The sequence below is a fragment of the Staurois parvus genome, unplaced genomic scaffold (genome assembly GCF_062004578.1).
Source record: "Staurois parvus isolate SC_StPar_1 unplaced genomic scaffold, SC_StPar_1.0 ptg000315l, whole genome shotgun sequence".
Lineage (NCBI taxonomy): Eukaryota > Metazoa > Chordata > Amphibia > Anura > Ranidae > Staurois > Staurois parvus.
In genome coordinates this window covers 4,279,013-4,303,915 of record NW_028318111.1, presented here as the reverse complement: position 1 = coordinate 4,303,915, position 24,903 = coordinate 4,279,013, and the positions used below count along the sequence as shown (strand labels likewise).

The following is a 24,903-nucleotide window of genomic DNA, read 5'->3' as shown; positions in this document are numbered from 1 at the left end:
ATTCGTGTCACTGGTTCATATAAAGTGTCAGACTGCTGCAGTATCGCAGTCCTGGTATAAGTCGCTAATTGTCACCATTACTAGCATATATTAATTAAAAATAAATAATTCCAGTGTATATATACACTATAACTGTTACTCAAACCAATCCATATACGCTCATTGGGTTTTTCTTACCAAAAATATGTAGCACAATACATTTTGGCCTAAATTTATAAAGAAATTTGATCTTTAATTTTTTTTATGTGTTTTATGGCAGAAAGTAAATGTTGTGGGGGTTTTTTTTCAAAATTTTGTCTTTTTTTTTTTTTCATTTATATAATACAAAACCCAGTGCTGACTAAATACGACACAAAAAAGGTCTATTTGTGGGAAAAAAAATATTTAAATTTATTTACAGCGTTGCATGACTGCACATTTGTCAAAGTAACAGTGCCGTGCCATTAAGGGGGTAAATCTTCCAGAGCTGAAGTAGTTAGAATTTTTTTTTACATTTTTCTTATTTTTTTTTACACTTAATTTTTTTTTTTACTTTATTGCTATCACAAGGGAGCTAACAAGCCCCCTATGTGAGCATGGTCAGGTGACAGGTACTCTTAATGGAGACATTGGGGGTCATGCTGGAACAGAATACAACCCCTGGCAAAAAGTATGGAATCACCACTCTTGGAAAATGTCCATTCAATTGTGTAGAAAAAAAAACTAATCGCAGACATGCCTCAAAACTATATTCATTTCCCATTTCAAGCTCTGGCTTTAAGATACACTTGGAAAAAAGAAAAGAAAACTGCAGTCAGTTGCAACTGTTTTTGCAGATCAAAGGAAAAAAAAACTGGAATCCCTCAATTCTGAGGAAATTATGGAATCATGAAAAAAACCCACTACTCAACACCACTAGTACTTTGTTGCACCACCTCTGGCTTGTATAACAGCTTGAATTTTCTGAGGCATGGATTTATCAGCTAACAGTATTCTTCATCAGTCCAGCTCCAACTTTCTCCTATTGTAGTTGCCAGATCAGCTTTGCAGGTTGGAGCCTTGTCATGGACCATTTTTCTTTCATTTCCACCACAGATTTTCTATTGGATTGAGGTCCGGACTATTGGCAGGCCATACCATTGACATTAGATGTCTTTCTTGAAGGAAAGTTTTCATGGCTTCTGCCCTACGGCAAGATGTATTATCCTGAAAAACGTCATAATTACCAAACATCCTGTCAATTGATGGAATAAGAAAAGTGTCCAAAATTTCAATATAAACCTGTGCATTTATTGAAGATGTGATGACTGTCATCTCCCCCGTACCTTTACCTGACATGCAACCCAATATCATCAGTGATTGTGGAAATTTGCACGTTTTTTTCAGGCAGTCGTCTTGGAACGGCACCAAACAAATGTTCCAGCATCATCACCCTACCCAATGCAGATTCGTGATTCTTCACTGAATATCACTTTCGTCCAGTCATCGGCAGTCCATGTGATTGCTTTTCTTTAGCCCACTCTAAGCTTGTTTTTTTTTCTGTTTTAGGTGTTGATGGTTTTCGTTTTGGCTTTTATGTATGTAAATCTCATTTCCTTTAGGTGATGTCTTACAGTTCGGTCACAGACATGGACTCCAGTTTCTGCCCATTTGTTCCTCATTTCTTTTGTTGTGCATTTTCTGGCATATTACTTTAGTTTACTTAAGTTTTCTTTCTTGATGCTTTGATGTCTTCCTTGGTCTACCAGTATACTTTCCTTTTACAACCTTCCCATTTGATTTGTACTTGGTTCACATTTTAGACACAGCTGACTGTGAACAACCAAGGTCTTTTGCAACATTCCATGATGATTTACCTTCTTGAAGACTTTTTTTAATCCTCTCCTTTGTTTCATCTGACATCTCTCATGTTGGAGCCATGATTCAAGTCAATCAGCTTGGTGCAACAGCTCACCAAGGGTTGCAAGCATTCTTTTTTTTTTTTTTTTTTTTTTTTTTTTTTTTTTAAACTGAAAACTAATTAGATGTAATCTGATGCAGATGTTTGTTTTAGAACTGCAAATTACATGGTGATTCCATAATATTTTCCTCAGAATTGAGGGATTCCATATTTTTTTTCTCTGCTTCATCTGCAAAAACAGTTGCAATTGACTAGTTTTATTTATTTATTTTTAAGTGTTTCCTAAAGCCAGAAAGTTGGAATGTTAAATGAAAATAGTTTTGAGGCATGTCTGATTTTTTTTTTTTTTCTACACAAACAATTAAACATTTTCGAAGAGTGGCGATTCCATACTTTCTGCCAGGGGTTTCCTAAACTGTTACCATAAGATTGAAAGCACACAATTTTCTGAAATATCTTTGTATTGTGTAGTTTTAACAGTTTGGGGGGTTTCCATATACTTTTGGACGTATACTGTATGTGTGATGGTCAGGTGGCCATGAACTTTATTTAAATTCTGTATAAATACTATAGTTTATATATTTGCATGCCTTGCCCATCTCTTAATGCTGTTTTTATTATATATATACTGCAACTAAACCTGTAACTGATCTCCCTTGTTGAGATCTCATATATTTTCTTTTCAGATGAGGTTGAAACTTTTGATCCTCAGGCCTTCCTGGTACTTCCGCCTCCATAAGCATGGTAAGTGACAACCACTCAATGGCATGCACTGCTGGCTGTAATTTAGCAATGCTATACCACTGCTCTCCAAAATATAGTGGCAACTATCCTTCAAAGCTTTAATGTCCTATGATTTTCTTATTGTGTAATTATTTACTTGAGTGCTATAGTACATGTGTATTTACAGTGCCTTGAAAAAGTATTCATATCCCTTGACACTTTCCACATTTTGTCATGTTACAATCAAAAACGTAAATGTATTTTATTTGGATATGTGGTAGACCAACACAAAGTTTTACAAATATGTGGAAAGTGTGGCAGCATTTGTATTCACCCCCCCGGAGTCAATACTTTATAGAACCACCTTTAGCTGTAATTACAGTTGCAAGTCTTTTTGGGGATGTTTCTACCAGCTTTGCACACCTAGAGAGGGACATTTTTGTCCATTCTTCTTTGCAAAATAGCTCAAGCTCTTTCAGATTGGATGGAGAGCGTCTGGGAAGAGCAATTTTCAAGTCTTGCCACATATTCTCAATTGGATTTAGATTTGGACTTTGACTGGGCCATAATAACACCTGAATATGCTTTGATCTAAACCATTCCATTGTAGCTCTGGCTGTATGTTTAGGGTAGTTGTCCTGCTGGAAGATGAACCTCCGCCCCAGCCTTTTGCAGACTCTAAGATTTCTTCTAAGATTGCTCTGTATTTGGTTTCATCCATCTTTTCATCAACTCTGACCATCTTCCCTGTCCCTGCTGAAGAAAAGCATCCCCACAACATGATGCTGTCACCACCATGTTTCATGGTGGGGATGATGTGTTCAGGGTAATGTGCAGTGTTAGTTTTTCACCACACATAGTGTTTTGCTGTTAAGCCAAAAAGTTCAATTTTGGTCTCATCTGACCAGAGCACCTTCTTCCACATGTTTGCTGTGTCCCCCACATGGCTTCTCTCAAACTGCAAACGGGACGACTTATGGCTTTCTTTCAACAATGGCTTTCTTCTTGCCACTCTTCCATAAAGGCCAGATTTGTGGAGTACACGACTAATAGTTGTCCTGTGGACAGATTCTCCCTCCTGAGCTGTGGATCTCTGCAGTTCCTCCAGAGTTACCATGGGCCTCTTGGCTGCTTCTCTGATTAATGCCCTCCTTGCCCGGCCTGTCAGTTAAGATGGACGGCCATGTCTTGTTAGGTTTGCAGTTGTGCCATACTCTTTCCATTTTTGGATAATGGATAGAACAGTGATCTGTAAGATGTTCAAAGCTTGGAATTTTTTTCATCACCTAACCCTGCTTTAATCTTCCCCAAAACTTTATCCCTGAATGGTCTGGTGTGTTGTTTAGCCTTCATGATGCTGTTTGTTCACATAATGTTCTCTAACAAACCTCTGAGGGCTTCACAGAACAGCTGTATTTATACTGAGATTAAATTACACACAGGTGGACTCTATTTACTAATTAGGTGACTTCTGAAGGCAATTGGTTCCACTAGATTTTAGTTAGGGATATCAGAATAAAGGGGGCTGGATACAAATGCACGGCACACTTCACAGTTATGTGCCACTTTGTGTTGGTCTATCACATACAATCCCAATAAAATACATTTACGTTTTTGGTTGTAACATGACAAAATGTGGAAAATTTCAAGGGGTATGAATACTTTTTCAAGGCACTGTACATGTGAGAGCCATGTTAACCTGCAAAGTTACAATCCAGTCACAAATGAAAAACCTTGCGCAGGCCACCCCAATTCTTTTTGTGGGATCACCTGCTTGTTATGCAGGATAGCTGTTACCAAACACACCCACTGGCAACCTCACACACGGAGTTACTTCTCACACCCACAAATCCTATTCAAACCAGCTTGAAATCTGTAAACGATGGGTGATTCAGGACAGACCTGAGGAAGTACACTCCCAGTGGTCTTGTAAAATGCTTTGTGGATTCAGAAAAGTGAGAATAAGGACCGATTTACACTTATCCGTTTTTATGCAGCAAAACCTGTGTGTTTTGCTGCATGAAAATGCTTTACACATAGAAATGCCATTATTATCTGTGAGGATGGCTCATATATATGCACTGCAGTTTTGGCATGAAAGGGACATTACATTATATGGGCCCATTTACACCTACACGTGTGTTAACATGCATGCTCCATAAGGAACTGTATAAAGCCATCCTATGGTAAATGGAGTACACTTTGATTTTTGTAGGTTTTTTTAGTACATTCGCAACATTACCTTGACAGCCTCAGCTACTCCCTAATTTAGTTAATTTCTGAAACTGCTTTACAAGTTTGATCACTGAGCAACTAATGCAATCCAAGAGACAATAAACTGTGTTAAAACCAGTCAATTGTTACCCTTAATCTCTGTTTTATGTAGTTTGATGGTGAAAGGCCCTCACCTGTACAGCTGAGCCAGTCTGAGAAATCATTTACAGTCTAATTCCACCTTTTTCAAAAAGCTAATAAATGCACCCACACTGATGTAAAAACAACGTGCACTTATTGTTTGCGGGTTTTTTTGCATTGTAACCTGCAAATCTTTGTAACCATGATTAGTGGATTGTGGGGGCAATACAGTCTCCTGCAGACTATTATTCCAGACACAGATCCACACTGAAGTACAGACCTTTGGTTTTGGGTTTGGTAGAATTTTCAATCAGAGTACGAGTTTACAGACACCTGTCATTGCACTTGTGCTCCATTGAGGTCTACAAATCCCCATGTCTCAGTTGCAAATGGAACTCTGGGCAAACCTCTGTGAATGGATGATGCTGCTGTGTGGGCCTAGCCACATACAGCTGCATCAAATGAAAAAAAGACAGAAACCTGCAGGGAGAACAACCCCCAGAACAAGTGAGGGCTGAGGACTGCGACCATGTTTCATGTGAGTGCACTACACCTATATTTGGATGAGAAATTGAAGACAAAACAACCTGTCTCTTCATCTAAAGTGCAAGGCCTCTCAAATTAGACCTCCTTCTGCCCTGCCAACCCTGATCCCTTAAAGTAGCAATAAAGGCAAAACCTTTTCTTTCATTTGAGATAGAGTAAGGGAAGGTTATAGCCTCTGTTGGTCTTTTTTTCCCCCCACATCTCTGTTCCATTGGGGAGATTTTCCTTCACTTGTACCATAGTCAAAACAGGAATTGAGAGAAAATCCCCCCCCCCCCTCCCCCAATGTAAAGGAATCCTTGGCTGTCACCGGAACTAGTGTACACATTGGAAGATTTCCTCTACTATTACTGTTCTGGTGTCAAGCCAAAATGTGTGTTTTTTTTTTTTGTTTTACTTTTACTTTCAATGATAACAGTAAACAGGACAAATAGAGAGGATGAATCGCCCGAATGGGGCTCAGACAGCGATAGAGACAAGTGTTTTAATCCCCTTATACACTATCTAAAACTTAAAAAAAAGAATAAAAATTTCGTTTTGGTTACTTTAGGGGGTACCTGTGAAGATAAACACATGAGCTGTGATTCTTGAGTGCAGGTTCACACAACAATCATTTCCGAGCCTGGCTTTACTACTTGGTGAGTCATTGACCTGGAACAAGAATGTCGTATGGGAGCTGAGACTTCACTGGCCCCATGGCCAATAAATGCAATAGGTAGTGAAGCCAAGATGATTGCCTCAGAGTCTGAAGCTTTAGAAAGAATAGCAGCTATCATATTTCTGTCCTTACAGGTACAATTTAAATGCCTAAAATTCAGCAGAAGCCATAACGTATTTTGCTTGCTCCAGAAACCACCGATATTGGATCTCATAGCTGCAAGTAATGTGACCTAATGTACCGACATTTTGTCACATGATCTCCACTAAAGGATAGGATATAGAGATTGGTATGGGATGTTCTCCATGTAGCAGAGATCACATGACAGGTGGCCATGTGTTTGGTAATTTGCCCAAGTGAATTTTGGGGTTTTTACTTTTGAGATTGTGTTGGGCATTGGGCTTTTTTGTGGCTAAGGTTCTGTGTTGGGTATAGTTTTTATGTTAACATTTTTAAGAAAATTACAGGTCTTTGGCAAACTATTCACTTTCCACCAGTGTTTGTAAATCACTCATAAAGTATTGACCCACCTTATCAGGCACAGGTTTACAAAGTCCCTTGCTTTCTTCGAGAAGTGGTCAGGCAGAGTTGGCATGAATCCTTTATGTGCAGCAATATAAAACATTGCTGCCAACTTGTTCATGTGTGCCAGCGGAGGCTTCCCAGTCGCCATCTCAAATACTGTGCAACCAATACTCCATATGTCCGACTTCTCCCCATGTCCAGACTCGCTGATTACCTCTGGGGCCATCCAGTATGGCGTCCCATGCATTGATTTCAACATTTCCCCCTTAGAACCATTCATGCTCAATCCGCTCAGGCGTTTAGCACAGCCAAAGTCTATCAGTTTAATGACCCCGTTGGGCATTAACATAACATTGTTACCCTTGATATCTCTGTGCACCACCCTGTTTTTGTGCAGATAGGCGATGCCTTGCAATATGTGGTTTGTGTATTTACTTATTACAGCTTCTTGCAGTGGTCCAAAATCACGTAAAATGTTGGCTATGGATCCCCCTGGTACAAACTCCATGAATATTGTCACTCTGTTCTCCTGCAGACAGGTTCCAAGGTAGCCGACTATATTATCATGTTTCAGAGTCTTCAATAGGTCCACCTCCTCCTGTAGCTTTTTGTACTCCTTCTCTGCAACATCTGAGTCTGAGGCATGTAGCATCACCTGCTTGGCGGCAATGAGCTCCCCTTGGCTTGTGAGACCTTTATACACCTGTAGCCAAAGGGCAATAAGAAATTTTTACTGTATGTACATCATCCGTACATTAGAAGCTGCTACTTGGTATCTATTGGAGCATAGCATAAAAACAAACGGGCTAAAGCCCAATTAAACAGCTGCTACCATTGGTGAGTTAGGTACAAACTCCCTGCAGCTTTATGCTTTTGGGTACTAACCCATTGTTGAACAGTTGGAGCATAGCACCTGTTTTCTGGCCTTAACCCAATCCTTTTCCTCTCCTCTAACTACAAATGTTTGATTTTTGCCCCATTTATCTACATTCTTGGATCCCCTTTGCCCATTATTGTAACAAATGCCAACTTCTCTTCCCTTTCCTCTTCACTAGTCACCCCAATGCTTGGGTTGTTCTTACCCACTAGGACACCATTGTCTCTCTTCATCTGACCACTAGTCACTCCAAAAGGTCCTGAACCTGGGCTCCTAAAGTAGCCGAAATGGTAGCCTTTATTTGACAAAGGAAATTTGCTTGCTTTGAATTTGCAAACATCTTAATGCAGGGGTTCTTACCTTTTTTCTTAACTCTTTTTACTTGAATGAATTACCCAATATGCGCCCTACACCCCCATCACCAAACTGTTAATCATTTTCAGTCCTGTTAGATACAAGTATGACATTAAATAAAAGTCAAAAGCTTGATTTTACTTCACATATAATTAGGAACAGCTGGAAGGACACCTAAAGGTCTTTTTTTTTTATCATATTTGGGTAAATACAGCAAACCACAAATTCACAAGCTAGTGAAATTTTTTTTTTCGCTGTTTTGTGCAAAGCAACAAAAAAAATGATTAGAGTTGTAGTTGCTAAAACAAAAACGTGTCATTTGTTTTATATAGAAATTCAGTCCCATAACCCCAATAGGTATTGATACTCAAAGTTAAAGTGGAACTTTAGTCAGAAAATGAAGCCCAGTTAGATGACTTTAGGCTGGCCCCTTTTGCAGGTATAGCTATTAGAGATGAGCGAATCGAAGTATCCGAAGTGGAATTCGAGTCGAATTTCGGAAAAATTTCGATTCGTGCCGAATCCGAAAAACAGCCTAATTCGGACGCGCGAATCGAAATTTTTCCGAAAATGGCGGCTGACATGTGCGGCGACGGAGCGGGGATGTCGGGGAAGGCGCGCAGACAAGGTGCGCTGCCCCATAATGCATTCCTCAACGACATGTGATCGCATCAGCCAATCAGCAGCCAGCCAGCCAGCACTGTGTAATGGTCGAGGTATATATAGCGGCCATTTTGGAAATCTTCATTTGCCTGCAGTCATTGAACAGAGGCAGACCGCTCTGTACTAGGGACAGGGACAGAGTTAGGGCCACAGAAACGAGAATTGGGGACAGAGAGAAGTTACTTAGGGACAGAGAACCATTACTCAGGGACACAGACTTGTTAATGAGGGCCACAGAATCGTTATTTAGGGACAAAGAAACGCTAGTTAGGGCCACAGAATTCATACTCAGGGACAGACAGAATTGTTACTCAGTGCCAGAGAATTGTTACTTAGGGCCACAGAAACGTTATTAGGGCCACAGAATTTTTACTCAGGGACAGACAGAATTGTTACTGAGTGCCAGAGAATTGTTACTCAGGGACAGACAGAATTGTTACTGAGTGCCAGAGAATTCTTACTCAGGGCCACAGAATTCATTCTCAGGGACAGACAGAATTGTTACTCAGGGACAGACAGAATTGTTACTGAGTGCCAGAGAATTGTTACTCAGGGACAGACAGAATTGTTACTGAGTGCCAGAGAATTGTTACTCAGGGACAGACAGAATTGTTACTGAGTGCCAGAGAATTGTTACTCTCACAGACACAAAATTGTTACTTGCACAGACACAGAATTGTTACTTGCACAGACACACAATTGTTACTCAGGGCCACAGAATTCATACTCAGGGACAGACAGAATTGTTACTGAGTGCCAGAGAATTCTTACTCAGGGCCACAGAATTCATACTCAGGGACAGACAGAATTGTTACTCAGGGACAGACAGAATTGTTACTGAGTGCCAGAGAATTGTTACTCAGGGACAGACAGAATTGTTACTGAGTGCCAGAGAATTGTTACTCTCACAGACACAAAATTGTTACTTGCACAGACACAGAATTGTTACTTGCACAGACACACAATTGTTACTCAGGGCCACAGAATTCATACTCAGGGACAGACAGAATTGTTACTGAGTGCCAGAGAATTGTTACTCAGGGACAGACAGAATTGTTACTGAGTGCCAGAGAATTGTTACTCTCACAGACACAAAATTGTTACTTGCACAGACACAGAATTGTTACTCGCACAGAGACAGAATTGTTACTCAGGGCCACAGAATTCATACTCAGGGACAGACAGAATTGTTACTGAGTGCCAGAGAATTGTTACTCAGGGAAGACAGAATTGTTACTGAGTGCCATAGAATTGTTACTCAGGGACAGACAGAATTGTTACTGAGTGCCAGAGAATTGTTACTCTCACAGACACAAAATTGTTACTTGCACAGACACAGAATTGTTACTCGCACAGAGACAGAATTGTTACTCAGGGCCACAGAATTCATACTCAGGGACAGACAGAATTGTTACTGAGTGCCAGAGAATTGTTACTCAGGGACAGACAGAATTGTTACTGAGTGCCAGAGAATTGTTACTCTCACAGACACAAAATTGTTACTTGCACAGACACAGAATTGTTACTTGCACAGACACACAATTGTTACTGAGTGCCAGAGAATTGTTACTCAGGGACAGACAGAATTGTTACTGAGTGCCAGAGAATTGTTACTCAGGGACAGACAGAATTGTTACTGAGTGCCAGAGAATTGTTACTCAGGGACAGACAGAATTGTTACTGAGTGCCAGAGAATTGTTACTCTCACAGACACAAAATTGTTACTTGCACAGACACAGAATTGTTACTCGCACAGAGACAGAATTGTTACTCAGGGCCACAGAATTCATACTCAGGGACAGACAGAATTGTTACTGAGTGCCAGAGAATTGTTACTCAGGGACAGACAGAATTGTTACTGAGTGCCAGAGAATTGTTACTCTCACAGACACAAAATTGTTACTTGCACAGACACAGAATTGTTACTTGCACAGACACACAATTGTTACTCAGGGCCACAGAATTCATACTCAGGGACAGACAGAATTGTTACTGAGTGCCAGAGAATTGTTACTCAGGGACAGACAGAATTGTTACTGAGTGCCAGAGAATTGTTACTCAGGGACAGACAGAATTGTTACTGAGTGCCAGAGAATTGTTACTCTCACAGACACAAAATTGTTACTTGCACAGACACAGAATTGTTACTCGCACAGAGACAGAATTGTTACTCAGGGCCACAGAATTCATACTCAGGGACAGACAGAATTGTTACTGAGTGCCAGAGAATTGTTACTCAGGGACAGACAGAATTGTTACTGAGTGCCAGAGAATTGTTACTCTCACAGACACAAAATTGTTACTTGCACAGACACAGAATTGTTACTTGCACAGACACACAATTGTTACTCAGGGCCACAGAATTCATACTCAGGGACAGACAGAATTGTTACTGAGTGCCAGAGAATTGTTACTCAGGGACAGACAGAATTGTTACTGAGTGCCAGAGAATTGTTACTCTCACAGACACAAAATTGTTACTTGCACAGACACAGAATTGTTACTCGCACAGAGACAGAATTGTTACTCAGGGCCACAGAATTCATACTCAGGGACAGACAGAATTGTTACTGAGTGCCAGAGAATTGTTACTCAGGGAAGACAGAATTGTTACTGAGTGCCATAGAATTGTTACTCAGGGACAGACAGAATTGTTACTGAGTGCCAGAGAATTGTTACTCTCACAGACACAAAATTGTTACTTGCACAGACACAGAATTGTTACTCGCACAGAGACAGAATTGTTACTCAGGGCCACAGAATTCATACTCAGGGACAGACAGAATTGTTACTGAGTGCCAGAGAATTGTTACTCAGGGACAGACAGAATTGTTACTGAGTGCCAGAGAATTGTTACTCTCACAGACACAAAATTGTTACTTGCACAGACACAGAATTGTTACTTGCACAGACACACAATTGTTACTGAGTGCCAGAGAATTGTTACTCAGGGACAGACAGAATTGTTACTGAGTGCCAGAGAATTGTTACTCAGGGACAGACAGAATTGTTACTGAGTGCCAGAGAATTGTTACTCAGGGACAGACAGAATTGTTACTGAGTGCCAGAGAATTGTTACTCTCACAGACACAAAATTGTTACTTGCACAGACACAGAATTGTTACTCGCACAGAGACAGAATTGTTACTCAGGGCCACAGAATTCATACTCAGGGACAGACAGAATTGTTACTGAGTGCCAGAGAATTGTTACTCAGGGACAGACAGAATTGTTACTGAGTGCCAGAGAATTGTTACTCTCACAGACACAAAATTGTTACTTGCACAGACACAGAATTGTTACTTGCACAGACACACAATTGTTACTCAGGGCCACAGAATTCATACTCAGGGACAGACAGAATTGTTACTGAGTGCCAGAGAATTCTTACTCAGGGCCACAGAATTCATACTCAGGGACAGACAGAATTGTTACTCAGGGACAGACAGAATTGTTACTGAGTGCCAGAGAATTGTTACTCAGGGACAGACAGAATTGTTACTGAGTGCCAGAGAATTGTTACTCTCACAGACACAAAATTGTTACTTGCACAGACACAGAATTGTTACTTGCACAGACACACAATTGTTACTCAGGGCCACAGAATTCATACTCAGGGACAGACAGAATTGTTACTGAGTGCCAGAGAATTGTTACTCAGGGACACCTAATCGTTGAATTAAATAGTATGTCAGACAACATGCAGAGGAGTGGCAGAGGAGGCAATGTTTTAGGAGCGAGCAGACGTGGCAGCAGAGGAAGGGGTCGAGGCAGCAGTATTCGCAGCCAGAGGCCAGTGCTCCCGGTGTCATCCAGCGGTCGTGTCTCCACCGACAACCCTGCCGTCATTGATTGGTTGGCTCGGTCGTCTTCCTCTTCCCAGGTCACCTCTGACACCTACAGCCAACGGTCGGTGGGTACGTCAGACACAACCGTTAGTTGGCATGGCCCGGGACCAAGCCCACTGAAATCACGTGTCCTCTACCTGCCCCTGTCCTTTGCTGTTCCCTCACCAAGCGAAGTATCGCATGCTGTGGGCTCAGCCCCACTGTACAGTGAGGAAGAGCTAACAGAGGGCGGTCAGGAACGGGGGGAGACATCGGCCTTTTCAGCAGCCAAGCGAACAAGTACTGGCGAGGAGAGTGGCTCGGTAGCCGGTCTAGAGACAGGTCTGTCTCCTGACCCAGACGCAGCCGAGGGGGCTAGTAGTGAGGCGGAGACCCTACTTGATGATGAGGAGGTTGATCGCACTTGGCAGCCTCGTCGTCATCAGGCAATTTCTTCCGCATCATCAGGAGAAGAGGGTGGCAGCTTGGCAGCGAGCAAAACAGTCGGTGGGTTGCCCAGGAGACAGCAGCAGGGTCGCATCAGTGTCAGTGGAGCCAAACGTCCACGGAGTAGAGCACCAGCTCCACTGCAGCCTACCACCACGGCCAGTAGTGGTGCCGGTGCGCACGGAGGAAGTAGCAGTCAGCCAGTGAAGAGTAGCGGGGGCAAAGTTTCCTACTCGGTGGTGTGGCAATTTTTCCTCAAGCCGCCCGAGGAAGTAAACGTAGCCGTATGTCGACTATGTGGCCAGAAATGCAAGCGTGGCCAGGGGGCCCATGTTGGGACTACAGCGTTGCGTCAGCATATGCAGCGTCACCATTCGGTGGCCTGGGAAAACCGTGATAAACATACGGCGGTTCTGCCTGCCCCAGCCCCCGCTCCATCACCCGCTCCGTTACTTGCTCCGTCACCCGACGTCGTCAATCGCCCTCTATCAGCCAGTCAAGGCTCCAACACCTCTGCTGAGGGGAGTTGTCGCTCATTGGCATCTTCCGCTCGTTCAGATGCTCCTTCTCCTGCTACTCCTCTTCTCGGATTCCGTCAACAGTCTTTCTTGGAATCCGTATCCAAGAGACAACAGTTTGCGAGCACGCACCCGACGGTGCAAAAGCTGAACGTCCTCCTGTCCAAGTTGCTGGTGCTGCAGTCCCTCCCTTTCCAACTGGTGGACTCAGCACCTTTCCGAGAAATGATGGCTTGTGCCGCGCCGCGGTGGAGAGTGCCAAGCCGTCATTTCTTTGCCCAAAAGGCAGTGCCAGCCCTGCATTCACATGTAGAAGAGATGGTGGGCCAGTCTTTGAGCATGTCGGTCTCTGCCAAAGTGCACGGCAGCGCCGACGTGTGGAGCTGTAACTACGGTCAGGGACAGTACATGTCATTTACGGCCCACTGGGTGAACGTGGTGCCGGCACAGCCGCACCAGCAACTTGGACAGGTCACGACGCTTTTGCCTCCACGTTTGCACGTCCTTGGTCCAGCAAGCATGTCCGCCTCTACCACCTCTTTTTCCGCCGTGTCCTCAGCCGCCACCCCCGTGCCAAGTCCCATTACCCGACCGGCATATCACATGTGCAGGGCGCAACGGTGTCACGCTGTGCTGCACCTGGTATGCCTTGGCGAACGTAGTCACACAGGGGAGGAACTGCTGAGTGTAATGAACAGAGAAATCGACAGATGGCTGTCTCCGCGCAAACTAAAAATCGGAACCATGTTGACTGACAACGGAAAGAACATGGTGTCTGCTCTGCGTCAAGGAAGGTTGTGCCATGCGCCATGCATGGCTCACGTGTTCAATCTGGTTGTCAAGCGGTTCCTAAAATCCACCATCCCACTGCAAGACATCCTTAAAATGTCACGTAAACTGTGCATGCATTTCAGCCATTCCTACACCGCAAAGAACACCCTCATTGAGCTGCAGCGGCAGAACGGAATTCCACAGCATCGCCTGATCTGCGACGTTGCAACAAGGTGGAATTCAACCCTACACATGTTAGACCGCCTTTACGAGCAGCGAAAGGCCATCACCGATTTCCTGATGTTACAAGCGGATAAAGGTACTCCCCTGTGTAACTTAGATGTCAGCCATTGGCAGCTCATGCGTGACACCTGCCGCTTGCTCAGGCCCTTTGAGGAGGCCACGCTATTCGTGAGTCGGCAGGACTATGGGATGAACGACGTCATTCCTCTGTTGCACGTCCTGGAACAAATGCTGTTAACAATGGCTGGTCAGGGTGCGGTAGACGTGGCGCACAGATCTCAACGCCACATGACCCCTGTGGGGGCAGGACAGGAAGAAGAGGAGGAGGTAGAGGAGGACATTTGTGCTCAGGAATTATTGAGTGAAATGGGTGGTTTTTCCACTCAGCGGACAGGAGTGGAGGAGCAGGAGCATCTGGTAGAGGAGGAGGAGGAGGAGACAGAGGACCCAGACGCACCGTGGCAGTATGCTGTGGAGATGGAGGCAGGGAGTCCCTCGCATTCCTTGGCACAAATGGCCCATAGCATGCTCGGTTGCTTGCGTAGCGACAGCCGAATAATAACCATCAGACAGAGGGATGACTTTTGGCTGTCCACCTTGTTGGACCCTCGCTACCGGTCCAAAATGGTGGCCTTTTTCACACCTGCTGAGAGGGAGGCCAAAATTACGTACTATAAAAACCACCTATGTAGTCAGTTGGTCTCTGCCTTTGTGCGCCAACGTCCATCCTCAGACACTGTGGGCCCTGTGCGCTCGCGTTCCGCTGGCATGGCAGCAGGGGAGGGGTGGGGTGGTAGGAGCAGTGGCAGCTCCACCAGCAGCGGCTGCCTCAGTCTGCAGTCGATGATGAGTAGCTTTCTTCACCAGCGCAGTGAGGAAACTACTAACCAGCCGCAGCAGCAGCAGCAGCATCAGGTGGACCTGGAGCAGGAGCTCAAACAACAGGCTTGGGCCTACTTGGACAGCACCCTGCCAACCGAGGTAGACAATCCCCTTGACTACTGGGCAACGAAACTTGACCTTTGGCCCCAACTAGCTGAATTTGCCCTTGAAAGGCTGTCATGCCCGGCCAGTAGCGTGGCATCGGAGCGCGTGTTTAGTGCGGCAGGAGGTATTGTAACTCCGCGGAGGACACGACTGTCCACCCAAAGTGTGGAGAGACTCACGTTTGTGAAAATGAATCAGGCGTGGATTAGTCTGGATTTCAAACCACCAGTTCCTGACACAACTGACTAAATCCGCCATGAATCATGCCTCAAACATGTGCCACTTTCAGGTCTCCTCACACTGCTGGTGTGTTGAATTTTTTGACATAGGGTGCTGGCAGATTACGGGCCTCCTATAGCTGCTGCCAGGCCCCTAATCTGCCATAGGCCCCTATATACCGCCTCCTCCTGCTGCTGCCAGGTCCAGAGTCTCTCATGGGTCCCTGTACGGCCTCCCATTGCTGCTGTCTCCATCGCCACACTCTGCTGCCATGTGCCACTTTCAGGTCTCTTCACACTGCTGGTGTGTTAAATTTTTTGACATAGGGTGCAGGCAGATTACGGGCCTCACATAGCTGCTGCCAGGCCCCTAATCTGCCATGGGCCCCTATATACCACCTCCTCCTGCTGCTGCCAGGTCCAGAGTCTCTCATGGGTCCCTGTACGGCCTCCCATTGCTGCTGTCTCCATCGCCACACTCTGCTGCCATGTGCCACTTTCAGGTCTCTTCACACTGCTGGTGTGTTAAATTTTTTGACATAGGGTGCTGCAAGATAACGGGCCTCACATAGCTGCTGCCAGGCCCCTAATCTGCCATGGGCCCCTATATACCGCCTCCTCATGCTGCTGCCAAGTCCAGAGTCTGTCATGGTCCCTGTACGGCCTCCCATTGCTGCTGTCTCCATCGCCACACTCTGCTGCCATGTGCCACTTTCAGGTCTCTTCACACTGCTGGTGTGTTAAATTTTTTGACATAGGGTGCAGGCAGATTACGGGCCTCACATAGCTGCTGCCAGGCCCCTAATCTGCCATGGGCCCCTATATACCGCCTCCTCATGCTGCTGCCAAGTCTAGAGTCTCTCATGGGTCCCTGTACGGCCTCCCATTGCTGCTGTCTCCATCGCCACACTCTGCTGCCATGTGCCACTTTCAGGTCTCTTCACACTGCTGGTGTGTTAAATTTTTTGACATAGGGTGCAGGCAGATTACGGGCCTCACATAGCTGCTGCCAGGCCCCTAATCTGCCATGGGCCCCTATATACCGCCTCCTCATGCTGCTGCCAAGTCTAGAGTCTCTCATGGGTCCCTGTACGGCCTCCCATTGCTGCTGTCTCCATCGCCACACTCTGCTGCCATGTGCCACTTTCAGGTCTCTTCACACTGCTGGTGTGTTAAATTTTTTGACATAGGGTGCAGGCAGATTACGGGCCTCACATAGCTGCTGCCAGGCCCCTAATCTGCCATGGGCCCCTATATACCGCCTCCTCCTGCTGCTGCCAGGTCCAGAGTCTCTCATGGGTCCCTGTACGGCCTCCCATTGCTGCTGTCTCCATCGCCACACTCTGCTGCCATGTGCCACTTTCAGGTCTCTTCACACTGCTGGTGTGTTAAATTTTTTGACATAGGGTGCTGCAAGATAACGGGCCTCACATAGCTGCTGCCAGGCCCCTAATCTGCCATGGGCCCCTATATACCGCCTCCTCATGCTGCTGCCAAGTCCAGAGTCTGTCATGGTCCCTGTACGGCCTCCCATTGCTGCTGTCTCCATCGCCACACTCTGCTGCCATGTGCCACTTTCAGGTCTCTTCACACTGCTGGTGTGTTAAATTTTTTGACATAGGGTGCAGGCAGATTACGGGCCTCACATAGCTGCTGCCAGGCCCCTAATCTGCCATGGGCCCCTATATACCACCTCCTCCTGCTGCTGCCAGGTCCAGAGTCTCTCATGGGTCCCTGTACGGCCTCCCATTGCTGCTGTCTCCATCGCCACACTCTGCTGCCATGTGCCACTTTCAGGTCTCTTCACACTGCTGGTGTGTTAAATTTTTTGACATAGGGTGCAGGCAGATTACGGGCCTCACATAGCTGCTGCCAGGCCCCTAATCTGCCATGGGCCCCTATATACCGCCTCCTCATGCTGCTGCCAAGTCCAGAGTCTGTCATGGTCCCTGTACGGCCTCCCATTGCTGCTGTCTCCATCGCCACACTCTGCTGCCATGTGCCACTTTCAGGTCTCTTCACACTGCTGGTGTGTTAAATTTTTTGACATAGGGTGCAGGCAGATTACGGGCCTCACATAGCTGCTGCCAGGCCCCTAATCTGCCATGGGCCCCTATATACCGCCTCCTCATGCTGCTGCCAAGTCCAGAGTCTGTCATGGTCCCTGTACGGCCTCCCATTGCTGCTGTCTCCATCGCCACACTCTGCTGCCATGTGCCACTTTCAGGTCTCTTCACACTGCTGGTGTGTTAAATTTTTTGACATAGGGTGCAGGCAGATTACGGGCCTCACATAGCTGCTGCCAGGCCCCTAATCTGCCATGGGCCCCTATATACCACCTCCTCCTGCTGCTGCCAGGTCCAGAGTCTCTCATGGGTCCCTGTACGGCCTCCCATTGCTGCTGTCTCCATCGCCACACTCTGCTGCCATGTGCCACTTTCAGGTCTCTTCACACTGCTGGTGTGTTAAATTTTTTGACATAGGGTGCTGCAAGATAACGGGCCTCACATAGCTGCTGCCAGGCCCCTAATCTGCCATGGGCCCCTATATACCGCCTCCTCATGCTGCTGCCAAGTCCAGAGTCTGTCATGGTCCCTGTACGGCCTCCCATTGCTGCTGTCTCCATCGCCACACTCTGCTGCCATGTGCCACTTTCAGGTCTCTTCACACTGCTGGTGTGTTAAATTTTTTGACATAGGGTGCAGGCAGATTACGGGCCTCACATAGCTGCTGCCAGGCCCCTAATCTGCCATGGGCCCCTATATACCGCCTCCTCATGCTGCTGCCAAGTCTAGAGTCTCTCATGGGTCCCTGTACGGCCTCCCATTGCTGCTGTCTCCATCGCCACACTCTGCTGCCATGTGCCACTTTCAGGTCTCTTCACACTGCTGGTGTGTTAAATTTTTTGACATAGGGTGCTGCAAGATAACGGGCCTCACATAGCTGCTGCCAGGCCCCTAATCTGCCATGGGCCCCTATATACCGCCTCCTCATGCTGCTGCCAAGTCCAGAGTCTGTCATGGTCCCTGTACGGCCTCCCATTGCTGCTGTCTCCATCGCCACACTCTGCTGCCATGTGCCACTTTCAGGTCTCTTCACACTGCTGGTGTGTTAAATTTTTTGACATAGGGTGCAGGCAGATTACGGGCCTCACATAGCTGCTGCCAGGCCCCTAATCTGCCATGGGCCCCTATATACCGCCTCCTCATGCTGCTGCCAAGTCCAGAGTCTGTCATGGTCCCTGTACGGCCTCCCATTGCTGCTGTCTCCATCGCCACACTCTGCTGCCATGTGCCACTTTCAGGTCTCTTCACACTGCTGGTGTGTTAAATTTTTTGACATAGGGTGCAGGCAGATTACGGGCCTCACATAGCTGCTGCCAGGCCCCTAATCTGCCATGGGCCCCTATATACCGCCTCCTCATGCTGCTGCCAAGTCCAGAGTCTGTCATGGTCCCTGTACGGCCTCCCATTGCTGCTGTCTCCATCGCCACACTCTGCTGCCATGTGCCACTTTCAGGTCTCTTCACACTGCTGGTGTGTTAAATTTTTTGACATAGGGTGCAGGCAGATTACGGGCCTCACATAGCTGCTGCCAGGCCCCTAATCTGCCATGGGCCCCTATATACCACCTCCTCCTGCTGCTGCCAGGTCCAGAGTCTCTCATGGGTCCCTGTACGGCCTCCCATTGCTGCTGTCTCCATCGCCACACTCTGCTGCCATGTGCCACTTTCAGGTCTCTTCACACTGCTGGTGTGTTAAATTTTTTGACATAGGGTGCTGCAAGATAACGGGCCTCACATAGCTGCTGCCAGGCCCCTAATCTGCCATGGGCCCCTATATACCGCCTCCTCATGCTGCTGCCAAGTCCAGAGTCTGTCATGGTCCCTGTACGGCCTCCCATTGCTGCTGTCTCCATCGCCACACTCTGCTGCCATGTGCCACTTTCAGGTCTCTTCACACTGCTGGTGTGTTAAATTTTTTGACATAGGGTGCAGGCAGATTACGGGCCTCACATAGCTGCTGCCAGGCCCCTAATCTGCCATGGGCCCCTATATACCGCCTCCTCATGCTGCTGCCAAGTCTAGAGTCTCTCATGGGTCCCTGTACGGCCTCCCATTGCTGCTGTCTCCATCGCCACACTCTGCTGCCATGTGCCACTTTCAGGTCTCTTCACACTGCTGGTGTGTTAAATTTTTTGACATAGGGTGCTGCAAGATAACGGGCCTCACATAGCTGCTGCCAGGCCCCTAATCTGCCATGGGCCCCTATATACCGCCTCCTCATGCTGCTGCCAAGTCCAGAGTCTGTCATGGTCCCTGTACGGCCTCCCATTGCTGCTGTCTCCATCGCCACACTCTGCTGCCATGTGCCACTTTCAGGTCTCTTCACACTGCTGGTGTGTTAAATTTTTTGACATAGGGTGCAGGCAGATTACGGGCCTCACATAGCTGCTGCCAGGCCCCTAATCTGCCATGGGCCCCTATATACCGCCTCCTCATGCTGCTGCCAAGTCCAGAGTCTGTCATGGTCCCTGTACGGCCTCCCATTGCTGCTGTCTCCATCGCCACACTCTGCTGCCATGTGCCACTTTCAGGTCTCTTCACACTGCTGGTGTGTTAAATTTTTTGACATAGGGTGCAGGCAGATTACGGGCCTCACATAGCTGCTGCCAGGCCCCTAATCTGCCATGGGCCCCTATATACCGCCTCCTCATGCTGCTGCCAAGTCCAGAGTCTGTCATGGTCCCTGTACGGCCTCCCATTGCTGCTGTCTCCATCGCCACACTCTGCTGCCATGTGCCACTTTCAGGTCTCTTCACACTGCTGGTGTGTTAAATTTTTTGACATAGGGTGCAGGCAGATTACGGGCCTCACATAGCTGCTGCCAGGCCCCTAATCTGCCATGGGCCCCTATATACCACCTCCTCCTGCTGCTGCCAGGTCCAGAGTCTCTCATGGGTCCCTGTACGGCCTCCCATTGCTGCTGTCTCCATCGCCACACTCTGCTGCCATGTGCCACTTTCAGGTCTCTTCACACTGCTGGTGTGTTAAATTTTTTGACATAGGGTGCTGCAAGATAACGGGCCTCACATAGCTGCTGCCAGGCCCCTAATCTGCCATGGGCCCCTATATACCGCCTCCTCATGCTGCTGCCAAGTCCAGAGTCTGTCATGGTCCCTGTACGGCCTCCCATTGCTGCTGTCTCCATCGCCACACTCTGCTGCCATGTGCCACTTTCAGGTCTCTTCACACTGCTGGTGTGTTAAATTTTTTGACATAGGGTGCTGCAAGATAACGGGCCTCACATAGCTGCTGCCAGGCCCCTAATCAGCCATGGGCCCCTATACCGCCTCCTCCTGCTGCTGCCAGGTCCAGAGTCTCTCATGCCATGTGCCACTTTCAGGTCTCTTCACACTGCTGGTGTGTTAAATTTTTTGACATAGGGTGCAGGCAGATTACGGGCCTCACATAGCTGCTGCCAGGCCCCTAATCTGCCATGGGCCCCTATATACCACCTCCTCCTGCTGCTGCCAGGTCCAGAGTCTCTCATGGGTCCCTGTACGGCCTCCCATTGCTGCTGTCTCCATCGCCACACTCTGCTGCCATGTGCCACTTTCAGGTCTCTTCACACTGCTGGTGTGTTAAATTTTTTGACATAGGGTGCTGCAAGATAACGGGCCTCACATAGCTGCTGCCAGGCCCCTAATCTGCCATGGGCCCCTATATACCGCCTCCTCATGCTGCTGCCAAGTCCAGAGTCTGTCATGGTCCCTGTACGGCCTCCCATTGCTGCTGTCTCCATCGCCACACTCTGCTGCCATGTGCCACTTTCAGGTCTCTTCACACTGCTGGTGTGTTAAATTTTTTGACATAGGGTGCAGGCAGATTACGGGCCTCACATAGCTGCTGCCAGGCCCCTAATCAGCCATGGGCCCCTATACCGCCTCCTCCTGCTGCTGCCAGGTCCAGAGTCTCTCATGCCATGTGCCACTTTCAGGTCTCTTCACACTGCTGGTGTGTTGAATTTTTTGACATAGGGTGCTGGCAGATTACGGGCCTCCTATAGCTGCTGCCAGGCCCCTAATCTGCCGTAGGCCCCTATATACCGCCTCCTCATGCTGCTGCCAGGTCCAGAGTCTCTCATGGGTCCCTGTACGGCCTCCCATTGCTGCTGTCTCCATCGCCACACTCTGCCATGTGCCACTTTCAGGTCTCCTCACACTGCTGGTGTGTTCCATTTTTTGTCATAGGGTGCTGGCAGATTATGGGCCTCCCATAACTGCTGCCAGGCCCCTAATCTGCCATGGGCCCCTATACCGACTCCTCATGCTGTGACGTTGCAACAAGGTGGAATTCAACCCTACATATGTTAGACCGCCTTTACGAACAGCAAAAGGCCATCACAGATTTCCTGATGTTAAAAGCAGATAAAGGTACTCCCTGTGTAACTTAGATGTCAGCCATTGGCAGCTCATGCGTGACACCTGCGCTTGCTCAGGCCCTTTGAGGAGGCCACGCTATTCGTGAGTCGGCAGGACTATGGGATGAACGACGTCATTCCTCTGTTGCACGTCCTGGAACAAATGCTGTTAACAATGGCTGGTCAGGGTGCGGTAGACGTGGCGCACAGATCTCAACGCCACATGGCCCCTGTGGGGGCAGGACTGGAAGAAGAGGAGGAGGTAGAGGAGGACATTGGTGCTCAGGAATTATTGAGTGAAATGGGTGGTTTTTCCACTCAGCGGACAGGAGTGGAGGAGCAGGAGCATCTGGTAGAGGAGGAGGAAGAGGAGACAGAGGACCTAGACGCACCGTGGCAGTATGCTGTGGAGATGGAGGCAGGGAGTCCCTCGCATTCCTTGGCACAAATGGCCCATAGCATGCTCGGTTGCTTGCGTAGCGACAGCCGAATAATAACCATCAGACAGAGGGATGACTTTTGGCTGTCCACCTTGTTGGACCCTCGCTACCGTTCAAAAATGGTGGCCTTTTTCACACCTGCTGAGAGGGAGGCCAAAATAACGTACTATAAAAAACACCTATGTAGTCAGCTGGTCTCTGCCTGTCTGCGCCAACGTCCATCCTCAGACACTGTGGGCCCTGTGCGCTCGTGTTCCGCTGCCATGGCAGCAGGGGAGGGGTGGGGTGGTAGGAGCAGTGGCAGCTCCACCAGCAGCGGCTGCCTCAGTCTGCAGTCGATGATGAGTAGCTTTCTTCACCAGCGCAGTGAGGAAACTACTAACCAGCCGCAGCAGCAGCAGCAGCATCAGGTGGACCTGGAGCAGGACCTCAAACAACAGGCTTAGGCCTACTTGGACAGCACCCTGCCAACCGAGGTAGACAATCCCCTTGACTACTGGGCAACGAAACTTGACCTTTGGCCCCAACTAGCTGAATTTGCCCTTGAAAGGCTGTCATGCCCGGCCAGTAGCGTGGCATCGGAGCGCGTGTTTAGTGCGGCAGGAGGTATTGCAACTCCGCGGAGGACACGACTGTCCACCCAAAGTGTGGAGAGACTGACGTTTGTGAAAATGAATCAGGCGTGGATTAGTCTGGATTTCAAACCACCAGTTCCTGACACAACTGACTAAATCCGCCATGAATCATGCCCCAAACATGTGCCACTTTCAGGTCTCCTCACACTGCTGGTGTGTTCCATTTTTTGTCATAGGGTGCTGGCAGATTACGGGCCTCCCATAGCTGCTGCCAGGCCCCTAATCTGCCATGGGCCCCTATACCGCCTCCTCATGCTGCTGCCAAGTCCAGAGTCTCTCATGGGTCCCTGTACGGCCTCCCATTGCTGCTGCCTCCATCGCCACACTCTGCCATGTGCCACTTTCAGGTCTCCTCACACTGCTGGTGTGTTCCATTTTTTGTCATAGGGTGCTGGCAGATTACGGGCCTCCCATAGCTGCTGCCAGGCCCCTAATCTGCCATGGGCCCCTATACCGCCTCCTCATGCTGCTGCCAGGTCCAGAGTCTCTCATGGGTCCCTGTACGGCCTCCCATTGCTGCTGTCTCCATCGCCACACTCTGCCATGTGCCACTTTCAGGTCTCCTCACACTGCTGGTGGGTTCCATTTTTTGTCATAGGGTGCTGGCAGATTACGGGCCTCCCATAGCTGCTGCCAGGCCCGTAATCTGCCATGGGCCCCCGTACCGACTCCTCATGCTGCTGCCAGGCCCGTAATCTGTCATGGGCCACTGTTGTCGCTTGTTGGCATATTCCGCTCGTTCAGATGCTCCTTCTCCTGCTACTCCTCTTCACGGATTCCGTCAGCAGTCTTTCTTGGAATCCGTTTCCAAGAGACAACAGTTTGCGAGCACGCACCCGACGGTGCAGAAGCTGAACGTCCTCCTGTCCAAGTTGCTGCTGCCAGGCTCGTAATCTGTCATGCGCCCCTGTACCGCCTCCTCATGCTGCTGCCAGGTCCAGAGTGTGTCATGGGCCCCCGTACCGACTCCTCATGCTGCTGCCAGGCCCGTAATCTGTCATGGGCCCCTGTACCGCCTCCCCATGCTGCTGCCAGGTCCAGAGTGTGTCATGGGTCCCTGTACGGCCTCCCATTGCTGCTGCCAGGCCCGTAATCTGCCATGGGCCCCTGTACCGACTCCTCATGCTGCTGCCAGGCCCGTAATCTGTCATGGGCCCCTGTACCGCCTCCTCATGCTGCTGCCAGGTCCAGAGTGTGTCATGGGTCCCTGTACGGCCTCCCATTGCTGCTGTCTCTATCGCCACACTCTGCCATGTGCCACTTTCAGGTCTCCTCACACTGCTGGTGGTTTCCATTTTTGTCATAGGGTGCTGTATGGCCTCCCATTGCTGCTGCCTCCACCGCCACACTGTGGCTCCACACTCTGGTTTTGGCCCCGTGACTGCCCAAATGAGTGAAGTGTGCGGTGATTCTAAGATCGACGGCACTCATCTGCATGTCATACTGACTGACAGTATTATTTCTCTTCCCCAGCAGACTCCAAGGGCATTTAAATTAAAGGTACAGTGTTCTGCACTAATATTAAGTCTCTCTGAAGCCTAGAAACACCCTTTTTTAAGTTAAATTCACAGCGAATTTATTCGACTCGAATCGAATATTGTCCACGAATTCGCCGAATCAGTCGAATCGAATTTTTCATTTCTTCGCTCATCTCTAATAGCTATGTAAAACATTAAAAATAAGTGCCTATACTGTTTAAAATCCATTAATACTGTCTCACTCTGCTCTGCACATGCTCATTTGCTCCCCATTTTTCAGCACTGTGCTGAAAATGTAGAAGAGAAACTAATTCTCCTGCGCGCTAGGACCCAGGCG

The 24,903-nt window shown here is 47.9% G+C and overlaps 1 protein-coding gene across 1 annotated transcript in view; it reads right to left on the bottom strand.

Moving 5' to 3' along the window:
* The window catches only part of MAP3K19 (mitogen-activated protein kinase kinase kinase 19), an 85,359-nt gene that overhangs the window by 10,015 nt on the left and 50,441 nt on the right, over positions 1–24,903 (bottom strand). Inside the window, exon 13 of the mRNA XM_089683601.1 lies at positions 6,692–7,389. Coding sequence (XP_089539727.1) covers positions 6,692–7,389 — 698 coding nt within the window. The remainder of the gene's footprint in view (positions 1–6,691; positions 7,390–24,903) is intronic.